A 12692-nucleotide genomic window follows, 5' to 3' on the forward strand; every position below is an offset into this window, starting at 1 on the left:
AAATATTGGGATATGTTTTCATTTCCTACAGGTTTATTGAAACTATCTTCAGAATAACTCCACTAGCATATATGGGAAATGAGTTTTATCTCACCTTGTAGCTTCTGTTAGATCTCCATATTTTGAAAGCTTTATATTGTACCTTGCTTAGAATATTTGGTATATAGAGATCTGTCAAAATGGCTCCCTTAAATTTTTTCGATCATTGTTATTATCCAGGCAATTATAAATAGTAGTTCTTTGTATGAAAGTTCTTTAGTTCAGCACAGTTTATTGGTTAAGTTCTGAAGGCAAGATTGAGATCTGTTTGTTTTTGTTTGTTCTTTTTCATATTAAAATTTCTTATTTATCAGTTCACTAAAGACAACAATGGAAATGCTTTTAAAAAGTGTTATTTCACAAAGTAATCTATATAAATATATGAGATATATGCCATTTCAAAATCTAGTGTACCATATAATGCTCTTCCATTTAGGGAAAAAAACAAAACAAAACTTTAATGAATACAATTCAAAAAAAAATTATAATGCAGGACTAAGGATATTTAAAGTCACAAATGCATATAGAAGATAAAGAAGACAGTTGCTTTCTTTTCTCTTTTCTTTGAATTTTGATGGATAGAAAAGAAATTAAATGTTAAGCAGATTATCAATCTTCTTCTATAAAACCAACCACCCCAAAATAGTGCAGATATACTAAGACAGGCTCATTACACTAAACTATCAGCCAAAAAAAAAATTACTAAATTTCCTTAATCCATTTTACCAGTGTCTGTATAGTTAGCTGTTCACCAGAAAATCTGTTTAATTTATGTTCATAAAATTCCCACTCTATAAAGCAACATTTATAGTTTGAATTTGTAACACCAAGATTTGTCCTTTTAACATATTACAAACTTTAATTATGCTTCCTCTGTGTTTGCATGTTTTGTTTTGTTTTTTCTAGTATTTATCTTCATGATCCTGGGCCTAAAGCAAGGACAGAAGCAGGATCTATTTTCTGAAAAGTGTGAAGAATTTAGGGAGAATATTGTTTCATATGACGATGAAGGAGGTGGAGAAGAAGATACAGAGGCTTTTGATATTGCAGCACTGAGGACCCGCACTGTAATGAGAACAAAAAAGACTCGGAAGAATATCACCACTGAAATCAGGAGTCTATATAGACAATCTTTGCAGGTGGGCCCAGACAGTGCTGTGTTCAAAGAATTCATTTTGGCCAAGCTTGAAGAAGCCAATACAGATCCTTGTGCACCTCCCTTTGATTCTCTTCAGACTTATGCTTTTGAGGGAACAGGGTCACTGGCTGGGTCTCTTAGCTCTCTGGAGTCAAGCATTTCAGACCCAGATCACAATTTTGATTACTTAACTGAATTAGGACCTCGTTTTAAAAAGTTAGCAAGCATGTATTGTTCCAGAGTTCATACAAAGAATTAATTCTCTAGAGGACATTTTTTAAAAAATAAAGACACAGTTGAGGATATGTGATACAGTGGTGAATCAAATTGAACAATTTAGTAGACCATATGTGAGCAGGTGGACTCTATGTCTCTGTCTTGCCAATCAGTTTCTCAAGCTTTTCTGGCTATTATAGAATCTGTTCCATTGTTTACTTTGATCATCTTCTAAACTTAAGTGCCTATCTTCTGTTTGTGGTCTAAAGAGTAATTTAGGTGAAAAAAAGAATCACTCTTTTAAGTTGCCTCTTTTGAAGGACCTAATGACATGATATATCTTCGAAGAGTATTTAAACAATAAAGTCTCCCTGAGACTTTTTTTTTTCTTCTTCTTCCCTTGTAATACTCTGCCTAAGTTACTCCTCAAACAATCTCCAAAGTGAGACAGCAGGATTATATTGATTAACCAAAGCTATGGTGTTTAAAATATATGTTATATTTAGTAAGATAGAAATCTGAGTATAAAAAAGATAAGGGAATGTTTATATGAAGTACTTGTGGGATACTTATTTATTTTTCCAATGATAAAACTAAAAATGCTTTTTCATTATCAAAATGAAGATCTATTACGCAGTGTCAACATTTATTCATCATTAAATGATATTTGAATTTTATGAATCTATTAGAAAATGTGTTAAATTTATAATTAACATTTCACTGGTATTATAAAAATATGGAAAAAAGGAATACTTTCAAGCTTGAATCAATATTCATATTAAACATGATAATCAACCACATTATCTATTATAGTGCATAAAATCCAATACTGTACAATTCAGGACATTTTCCATTTTATTAAGAGTTAAGAAGATGACTGATTTCTTAGCACAAGTTTTTTATTATGGAATATAAAATTAGGTACAGTAGTCATCTTAATATAACAGCATTAAGGAACTTTAAAAAGCTAAGTTACTGGACATAAAACTTTATGGTTAACATTAGATTATAAGATAGTAAAACACTTTAATTTCAATCTACCTCTTCAGATAAAGGTTCTTTATTACATCAAAATCAAGTCAGACTTTAAAATCCATTTCTCATTCTAGTTTTTGGATGGAATTATTCAATAAAATATGCTCAGAAATCTTTTCTTTTACTGTTTCTGAATTTCAAAAGTAGAAATAGGATGAACCCAAGCTGTTAGATATATAATAAATGATTTTTCATTGGCTATGACTGAAATTGGTTTAAGTACATTTAGTGTTCCCTTGTTTCTGTTCACTAAAGTTAGAACTCCTGTACCTTGCAGTGAATTAGGAATTTTTACCACATTAAAATCGGTGTCATGATCATTGTATCACAGAGAATGTCTTCTGTTTCTCAGGTAAATTAAACACAGGTATAGCAAGTGAAGAGCACCTTCTAGAGGAGAAGGTTAAACAGGAACTATGCATATCCAGTCTTCCCAAAGTTTTGCTACTCAATGTTTGGTAGAGAAGTAAACATGTCAGTCATTTGGCAATTTGTCATTTAAGAGTGACTTTATATTCATAATAGCTTAAAATAAATATCAACATTTCAAGAAGGAGGAAGCAATGTCTGAGTGCCAATGCCAAAAAAAAATGCACCTGGGGCAATAAACATTTCTGGTTATTCTTGATGTAGGAATTGGCAAGTATGACTAACAGATGAGGCAATATGTACAGAATGAATAAAAACTGTGTCTTACAAGAATGATTCAAAATCTTGATATGGATGAATGGCTGTACAGCAAGTTTTAAGAGGTTCATATTAACGGTTTGGCACTTAAGGCTCTGATGGTAATATCCAGTGACACTGAAACAGATGTGGCAGAATGATTTCTAATTTGGATATTAGAAATATTAATGAAATACATAGACAACAAACATGGTTATTTGCTCAACTGAAAAGTTTCCATTTAAAAAGTAGGAAACTAATTTATTTAAAAATTGATTATCAAGTATAATTTCCTGATAACATTTCAGTAATAATCTCATATCTTTCTAACTACATAGAAATTATAGAAATGTGTTATTTATGTTTCTAATAATTGAAAGGCATAGTCTTTAAGCACACACATATATATGAACAAAAACATATATACCCACAAAAGGAGTTGGAAAGAAATTATAAGTCTGCATTCCATAATGATTGATTTTTAAAAAATGTAATAAATGTTATGGGTTACATAAAAAATTGCCTATCTTATCTGTGCTTCTTTTTGAATCTTCTCAGCTTTTGATTTTTTTAGACAATTTTAATGTTCTTTTAAAATTTATCAATGTTTTTTTTTTTAATCTCTCTAATAAAAATTGAGGGAAAATAATTGTAATAAATAAGCATAATTAAAACAAATCCACAAAGTATCCATGTCTAAACAATGTATATTTCTATTCCTATAATTTATCATCTCTCTGTGTGTCTGTGTGTCTGTCTGTCTCTGTCTCTGTCCCTCTATCCTTCTCTGGTGAGTAATATGTTTCATCTTAAGTGATCTAGAAACATGATCCAAAATTTATTTGTTCAAAGTTCATAAATATCTCAGGTTTTTTGTTTGTTTGTTTGTTTGTTTGTTTGTTTGTTTGTTTTTGTTTTTGTTTTTTTGTTTTTGGGTAAAAGATGTTTATTGCAGGGTTTGGAAGCAAGGTTAAGGTCTGGTTAGTAAAAGGCATTAGAAAGAGGAAGGTAAATGCCAAAAGTGGAGGGGACAGAGAATCTCTGATGCAAGCATCTTAGCTGGCATCTTTCAAATCTCTGAACTAAAGATGATTCTAGCTTTGCTCTTTTTATCTGCTTGAAGAAGTAATTGGCGGAGCTCAGGTTAATTCCTAGAAGGACAGATTTTTGGCGGGCTTTATCCAAGCCAGCTCACATCCAGTGGGGGGCTGGGTATAAGCCAAGACTAGTTTGACCAGATCTTGTATCAAAGATCCAAGTCCCAAAAGAAGTTGTAGATCAAACAAGGAATACCAAGGGGCTACCGCCCTCAACAAGGGGGAGACCATTTAGTATTGCCTCCTCTGGCTCAGGAAAGGGGCCTCTGCTGCTCAGAGAGGAGCCTGTTTGCCCTCAATGTAAATTCCCTGACCTCTTTTTCTGGTTCAGATTTCAGGCTTGGTTTAATGAGATTATAGACAGTAAAATGGCATTTTTGTATTTCTCCTGGGCATTGCTTATCATAAGTGGTGAGCTGTGACTGAAGCCCATCCCTCTCTCACAATTATGGCAGCCTCTGAGAGAAGCAGGGGGGTACTTTGTCATCAGAATCCAGGAATCTCCCAATGTCTCCTTTTTTTTTATTAAAATTTTTATTTTCAAAAAATATGAATGCATTATTTTTTTAACATTGACAGTTGCATAGTCTTGTGTTCCAAATTTTCCCCTCCACCCCCACCCTCTCTCTAAATAGTAAGCAATTCAATATATGCTATACAATATTCAATATATGTAAACATATTTATACAATAATCTTTTTTAAATAATATTATCCCTTGTATTCATTTTTCCTAATTATCCATTCCCTCCCCCCGATGACAGGTAATCCCATACATTTTACATGTGTTACAATATAACCTAGATACAATATATGTGTGTAAATACCATTTTCTTGTTGCACATTAAGTATTAGCTTCTGAAAGGTATAAGTAACCTGGGTAGATAGACAGTAGTGCTAACAATTTACATTCACTTCCCAGTGTTTCTTCTCTGGGTGTAGCTACCTCTGTCCATCATTGATCAACTGGAAGTGAATTGGATCTTCTTTATGTTGAAGATAATCCACTTCCATCAGAATACCTCTTCATATAGCATTGAAGTGTACAGTGATCTTCTGGTGCTGTTCATTTCACTCAGGATCAGTTGATGTAAGTCTCTCCAAGCCTCTCTGTATTCCTCCTGCTGGTCATTTCTTACAGAGCAATAATATTCCATAACCTTCATATACCATAATTTACCCAACCTTTCTCCAACTGATGGACATCCATTCATCTTCCAGTTTCTAGCTACAACAAAAAGAGCTGCCACAAACATTTTGGCACATACATGTCTCTTTCCGCTCTTTAGTATTTCTTTGGGATATAAGCCCAGTAGTAGCAGTGCTGGGTCAAAGGGTATGCACAGTTTGATAACTTTTTGGGCATAGTTCCAAATTGCTCTCCAGAATGGCTGGATTCTTTCACAACTCCACCAAAAATGTATCAGTGTCCCAGGTTTCCCACATCCCCTCCAACATTCATCATTATTTGTTCCTGTCATCTTAGCTAATCTGACAGGTGTGTAGTGGTATCTCAGAGTTGTCTTAATTTGCATTTCTCTGATCAGTAGTGATTTGGAACACTCTTTCATATGAGTGAAAATAGTTTCAATTTCATCATCTGAGAATTGTCTGTTCATATCCTTTAACCATTTATCAATTGGAGAATGGTTTGATTTCTTATAAATTAAGGTTAGTTCTCTATATATTTTGGAAATGAGACCTTTGTCAGAACCTTTACTTTTAAAAATATTTTCCCAATTTGTTACTTCCCTTCTAATTTTGTTTGCATTAGTATTGTTTGTACAGAAACTTTTTAGTTTGATGTAATCAAAATCTTCTATTTTGTGATCAATAATGATCTCTAGTTCTCCTCTGGTCATAAATTTCTTACTCCTCCACAGGTCTGAGAGGTAGACTGTTTTCTGTTTCTCTAATCTATTTATTATCTCATTCTTTATGCCTAAATCATGGACCCATTTTGATCTTATCTTGGTATATGGTGTTAAGTGTCGATCCATATCTAATTTCTGTCATAATAATTTCCAGTTTTCCCAACAGTTTTTTCCAAATAATGAATTTTTGTCCCTAATGTTTGTATCTTTGGGTTTGTCAAAGATTAGATTGCTATAGATGTACCCTTTTTTGTCCTTTGTATCTAATGTGTTCCACTGATCTACCGTTCTATTTTTTAGCCAATACCAAATGGTTTTGGTGACTGCTGCTATATAATATAGCTTTAGATCAGGTACACTTAGACCGCCTTCATCTGACTTTTTATTCATCAGTTCCCTTGCAATTCTCCACCTTTTATTCTTCCATATGAATTTTGTTGTTATTTTTTTCTAGGTCATTAAAATAGTTTCTTGGGAGTCTGATTGATATAGAACTAAATAAATAGATTAGTTTGGGGGGTATTGTCATCTTTATTATATTCCCTCGGCCTATCCAAGAGCACTGAATGTCTTTCCAATTATTTAAATCGGACTTTATTTTTGTGGCAAGTGTTTTGTAATTTTGCTCATATAATTCCTGACTCTCCTTTGGTAGATATATTTCCAAATATTTTATACTATCGACTGTTATTTTGAATGGAATTTCTCTTTGTATCTCTTGCTGTTGCATTTTGTTAGTGATATATAAAAATGCCGAGGATTTATGTGGATTTATTTTGTATCCTGCCACTTTGCTAAAATTCTGAATTATTTCTAATAGCTTTTTAGCAGAATCTTTGGGGTTCTCTAAGTATCCCATAATGTCATCTGCAAAGAGTGATAGTTTGATTTCCTCATTTCCTACTCTAATTCCTTGAATCTCTTTCTTGGCTCTTATTGCCGAGGTTAGCGTTTCTAGTACTATATTGAATAGGAATGGTGATAGTGGGCAAACTTGTTTCACTCCTGATCTTACTGGGAAAGGTTGCAGTTTATTTCTATTGCATATTATGCTTACTGACGGTCATAAATATATGCTCCTGATTATTCTAAGGAATAGTCCATTTATTCCTATACTCTCAAGCGTTTTAGTAGGATGGATGTTGGATTTTTTCAAATGCTTTTTTATGCATCTATTGAGATGATCATATGGTTTTTATCAATTTGATTATTAATATGGTCAATGATACTAATAGTTTTCCTAATATTAAACCAGCCCTGCATTCCTGGTATAAATCCTACTTGATCATAGTGTATTATCGTGGGGATGATTTTCTGTAGTCTTTTTGTTAATATCTTATTTAAGATTTTAGCATCAATATTCATTAAGGAAATTGGTCTATAATTTTCTTTCTCAGTTTTCAATCTAACTGGTTTAGGTATCAGTACCATGTCTGTGTCATAAAAGGAGTTTGGTAGGACTCCTTCATCCCCTATTTTTTCACATAGTTTATATAGCATTGGAGCTAATTGTTTTTTAAATGTTTGGTAGAATTCACATGTAAATCCATCTGGTCCTGGGGATTTTTTCTTGGGGAGTTTATTAATAGCTTGTTCTATTTCTTTTTATGAAATGGGACTATTTAAGCAATTTGTCTCTTCCTCTGTTAATCTAGGAGCCTATATTTTTGGAGGAAGTCATCCATTTCACTTAAATTATCAAATTTATTGGCATAAAGTTGGGCAAAGTAACTCCTTATTATTTCTCTAATTTCCTCTTCATTGGTGGAAAGATCCCCCTTTTCATTTCTAATACTAACAATTTGATTTTCCTCTTACCTTTTTCTGATCAGATTTACTAAAGGTTTATCTATTTTATTGGCTTTTTCATAAAACCAACTCTTGGTTTTATTTATTAATTCAATAGTTTTTTTTTTTTTTTACTTTCAATATTATTGATTTCTCCTTTTAATTTTTGTATTTCAAGTTTAATTTTTGGTTGGGGTTTTTTAATTTGGTCTTTTTCTGGCTTTTTAAGTTGCAGGCCCAATTCATTAATCTTCTCTTTCTCTATTTTGTTCAAATAAGCCTCTAAAGATATAAAATTTCCCCTTATTACGGCTTTAGCTGGATCCCATAGATTTTGTTATGATGTCTCATCATTGTCATTATCTTGGGTGAAATTATTAATTGTTTCTATAATTTGCTGTTTCACCCAGTCATTCTTTAAGATGAGATTATTCAGTTTCCAAATACTTTTTGGTCTATTTGCCCCTAATTTTTTACTGAATGTAGCTTTTATTGCATTATGATCTGAGAAGAAGGCATTTATTATTTCTGCCTTCCTACATTTAATTTTGAGATCTTTATGTCCTAATATATGGTCAAATTTTATATAGGATCCATGAACTGCTGAGAAGAAATTATATTCCTTTCTATTGCCATTCAGTTTTCTCCAAAGGTCAATCATACCTAGTTTTTCTAATGTTCTATTTACTTTTTTAGTTTCTTTCTTATTTGTTTTGTGATTTGATTTGTCTCAATCTGAGAGTGCAATGTTGAGATCTCCCACTATTATAGTTTTACTGTCTATTTCTTCTTGCAATTCTCTTAACTTTTCCTTTAAAAAGTTAGATGCTATACCACTTGGTGCATATATGTTTAGTATTGATATGGCTTCATTATTTATGCTACCTTTTAGCAGGATATAGTTTCCTTCTTTATCTCTTTTAATTAGATCAACTTCTGCTTTTGCTTGATCTGAGATAAGGATGGCTACCCCTGCTTTTTGTCTATACCTGAAGCATAATACGTTCTGCTTCAACCTTTTATCTTTACTCTGTATGTATCTCCCTGCTTTAAGTGTGTTTCCTGTAAACAACATATTGTAGCGTTCTGATTTTTGATCCAGTCTGCTATCTGTCTCTGTATGATGGGAACATTCATCCCATTCACATTTACAGTTAAAATTACTAATTCTGTATTTCCTGCCATCATATTATCCCCAGATTATGATTTTTCCCTTGACCCCCCTGAACCCCTTCCCCGATATTTAATTTATAGATCCCCCTTGTGAGCCCAGCCCTCCCTTTTTTTAGTATCCCTCCCCCCTACTTCCAAGTCCCTTCCCTTATTCTCCTTTTCCTTTCCCCTTTTCCTCTTCCCCCTTTTAATCAGGTGAGAGAGAATTCTCTGAAAAACAAATTTGTCAATTATTTACTCTTTGAGACAATTCTGATGAGAGTAAGATTCACAAAATATTTCTCCCCCTCTATAAATTCCCTCAGATTTGGTATATTTTATTTGCCTCTTCCTGGGATGTAGTTTCCTTCTTTTTATCACTCCTTCCCCCTTTTCTGATACTATCCCCTTCCCTTTACTACACCCCCCCTTTTTTTATATCAGTAAAGTCAAATTATGGTTGCGGACTTTCTATCCACAACAGAGAGTTCTCAAGGGGTTCTGTGTACCTTTTTTTGTTTCTCTTCAGTATTGTGGATGTAGATCAAATTTTTTTGTTTAAGTCTGTTTTTTTTTTTCTTAGAAACTGTTAGGATTACTAGGTGAGAACTCAGGTTGTCTGGACAGTGACAAGGTGAGAATTCAGGTTTTCTGGACAATTACAAGGTGAGAACTCAGGTTGACTTCACAGTTCTCTGGCTCAGACCTTTGGTTTGGGCCTTTAAAGGTAGTTTTCACCTTAGGAATTCTAAGAGGAGCAAGCTCATTGGTTGGAGTACTTCTTCCCAGAAGCCCTTGCATTATCCCACGCCCATTCTCTGGGAGGATAAAAGAGGACAGCACTCTAGAGATAGGAGAAGTCTCTACTCTACATCAGGCCTGACGCGGCTCTCTGCAGGAAGGGAAGCCACTTTTCTGGACAAGAGTTAATGGCAACTGTCTGGAGACAATGGTTCTCTATAGGAAGAAGCATCTGTCAGAGACATTTGAGTTGACACAGCAGATCTCTTCCCAGAGAGCAATTGTCAGCTTCTGGAGACAACAGCACGATACAATTGGCGTCCACACGTGGGGCAAGGACTTTTCCTTATCCTGACAAGGACTTATTCTGAGGCCTTCAGAGGAGCTAGACTGGACCATAGCAATTTGGCGCCTGAACAGGGACAGACACAATCCTGATTCCAGTGAAAAACCCTCCCATCCAGATCTCAGTCTCTCTGACCCAGAACTGTGAGTAACAAGGAAACTTTATTAAAGATTAAGTGAGCATGCTAATAGATAAATAAGAAACTTAACTTTTTAAGGGCTAAACCAGCAATCTCTTATAGCTGATATGGGGCAGATGTTAGCTAAAGACAATCCCTCGACCTCAGCTGACTCAGCCCCAGCCCTAGAGGCAGCCTCAGCTCCACCCCCATTCAGGAGTGCTACTATAGAGAGTATAATGAAGATAATTGAGGAGCAGAGTTTACTTGTAATCTGGGTACAGATTGCTAAACTCTTGGCTGCATTAAGACACACATCCCCTTGGTTCTTAGAGGAAGAAAAGATAGATGTAGATAAATGGAAGCTAGTGGGATTTGAAATGAAAGAATTTCATGCAAAAAAATGGGCCTTGTTCTATTTCTGCAGAGCTATTTTATATCTACAAAATACTTCAATTAGCCTTCAACTATCAAGCAAGTTGTAGGAGAAGGAAAAGTTTTAAAAAATGAACAGAGGAGGATGTGTGAGGAAAAAAGGAAAGATCAAGATCTTGCCCTGGATCAAGAGGATTTAAATGAGGAATTAGGGTATGATTGTCTTGAAGAAGCTTCAACCCTGCCTAGAGAGCAGATTATTGACAGGCCCACATCAACTCCACCTTCAGAGGTGGAGGAAGAAGGAGGAGGGGAAGAGGCAGAAACACAAACAGAATTGCCTGTGAAGCAGCCTAATCCTATGACAAGATTAGAAAAAGCATTGGTTAAAGCTAAGAGAGAAGGACAGGATATCAATGATTTTATACATGCATATCCTGTTATTGAAGATATTGACTCTGTAGGTCAAAAAAGGAGAAGACATGCACCTTTAGATTTGAATAAAATTAAAGATTTGAAAAAAGGTTGTACCCTTTATGGGGCTACATCAGCTTATGTGATGGGGGGCAGGTATCATTCCCCTTTAGGCTGTTATCTGCAGACTCGCTGCTATTAACTTCCTTGGGGTTGGAAACCCACTCTTTCTCTGTGTAGAAGGAATCTATAGTTCTTCTTGGCTTTTTACTCATATTTAAAAAAAATCTTTTGGGGTCTGTCCTTGGGGTATTTATTTATTTCTTTACCAGTTTCCTCCCAGACCGGATGGATGCAGCAGCTCCTCTGCCTGAGCTAAGAGAGAGCTCTGGGAGAGAGTTCCCCTCCCCTTCCCTGGAAGTGCCTCAGAGGTGATTAGCAAGGCTGCGCTTTGAGGGCGCTGTGTGTCCTAGAGACTTCCCTGAGGTTTAAGACTGAACAGTAAAAGAGACACAAAGCCCAGCTATGAGTCCCAGTGGGGTGTGGATGTCAGCAGCTGATGTGAAAAGCCCCTGTGCTTAAACTGGAAGTGTTTGCCCAAAAACCGCGGTCCCTATTTCAAAAGTTCTGCTTCTCTGGGACTTTTTGCAGCTGAGTTCCACAGCCTCCAGCCAAGCCAGGCACTATGTGTTGCCGTGTGCTGTGTCCTTGCTTTTCAAGCTCTTAACTACTCCCAGGTGAAGCCCCGGACAGCAGAAGTCGGCCACACCCACAGTGCCAAGATCTGTTAGGTCACTCCCAGATTGGGGTGGTTCTAGTATCTGGCTTTTTATTTTAAAGTGGCTTGATTTCTCTTCTGAACTGCTGTTTTATAAGTAGAGAAGAGCTAACAGCCTGTGTCAGATTCTTCTATCTCAGTGGCTTCTCTGATCCCAGAGCCCTCCCCAGCCTGATCAGCGCAGTGTGCTAGCACCCAACTGTCTGTGCTGGCCTCTTTTTTTTTTCCTCCCCTGGTAACCGACCTTTTCTGTTGAAACTCCAGTTTCTTTTCAGCTAGTAAGTTGTGCTTCCAGTCCTTGTGGTTTCTATCAGTCCAGTGTTATTTTTGAGGCTGATTTAACTAATTGGTATTGAGGGAAGAAGGGAGCTCACAAAATCATATGTATCTTCTCCGTCATCTTGGCTCTGCTCCTGAATTGGAACACTCTTATGAGTGTAAATACTTTCAATTGCATTATCTGAAAATTGTCTGTTCATATCCTTTGACCATTTATCAATTGCAGAATGGTTTGATTTCTTATAAATTAGAGTCAGTTCTCTATATATTTTGGAAATGAGGCCTTTATCAGAAATTTTAACTCTGCACATATTTTCCCAATTTGTTACTTCCCTTCTAATCTTGTTTGCATTAGTTTTGTTTGTTCAGTTTTAATAAGCACAAATGCAGCAAGGAGTTAAAGTCCAAATCCTTTAATGTCTCTTCCAAAATCTTATCTCTTTACTTGGGGCTCAGCTAGTTTTCTGAAGGCCTTTCTCTCTCCTTGGTTCCCAAGAGCTCTTACGGGTAGTCCTTTGTCACTGCCAGCTTCAGCCTCTCATCTTCCCAATATCTCCAGTCAGCACAAAGGTGGAAGTGGGAATGAATCTTGATTCTGAATCTCCCAAAGTCCTCTCCTGAAGTTCTCCCAAAGTTC

General features: G+C 35.3%; 1 protein-coding gene across 4 annotated transcripts in view; it reads left to right on the forward strand.

Annotated features, from left to right (window-relative positions):
• Nucleotides 1–2128, forward strand: part of CDH19 (cadherin 19) — a 230725-nt gene extending 228597 nt beyond the window's left edge. For all 4 annotated transcript variants that reach the window (XM_074274235.1, XM_074274253.1, XM_074274226.1 and 1 more), the window contains one exon: nucleotides 946–2128. In XM_074274235.1, the coding sequence (XP_074130336.1) occupies nucleotides 946–1436 (491 nt within the window). In that variant the 3' untranslated portion in view covers nucleotides 1437–2128. The remainder of the gene's footprint in view (nucleotides 1–945) is intronic.
• The last annotated feature ends 10564 nt before the right edge of the window (nucleotides 2129–12692 follow it).

The sequence above is a fragment of the Sminthopsis crassicaudata genome, chromosome 1, assembly GCF_048593235.1.
Source record: "Sminthopsis crassicaudata isolate SCR6 chromosome 1, ASM4859323v1, whole genome shotgun sequence".
In the NCBI taxonomy this organism is placed as follows: Eukaryota; Metazoa; Chordata; class Mammalia; order Dasyuromorphia; family Dasyuridae; genus Sminthopsis; species Sminthopsis crassicaudata.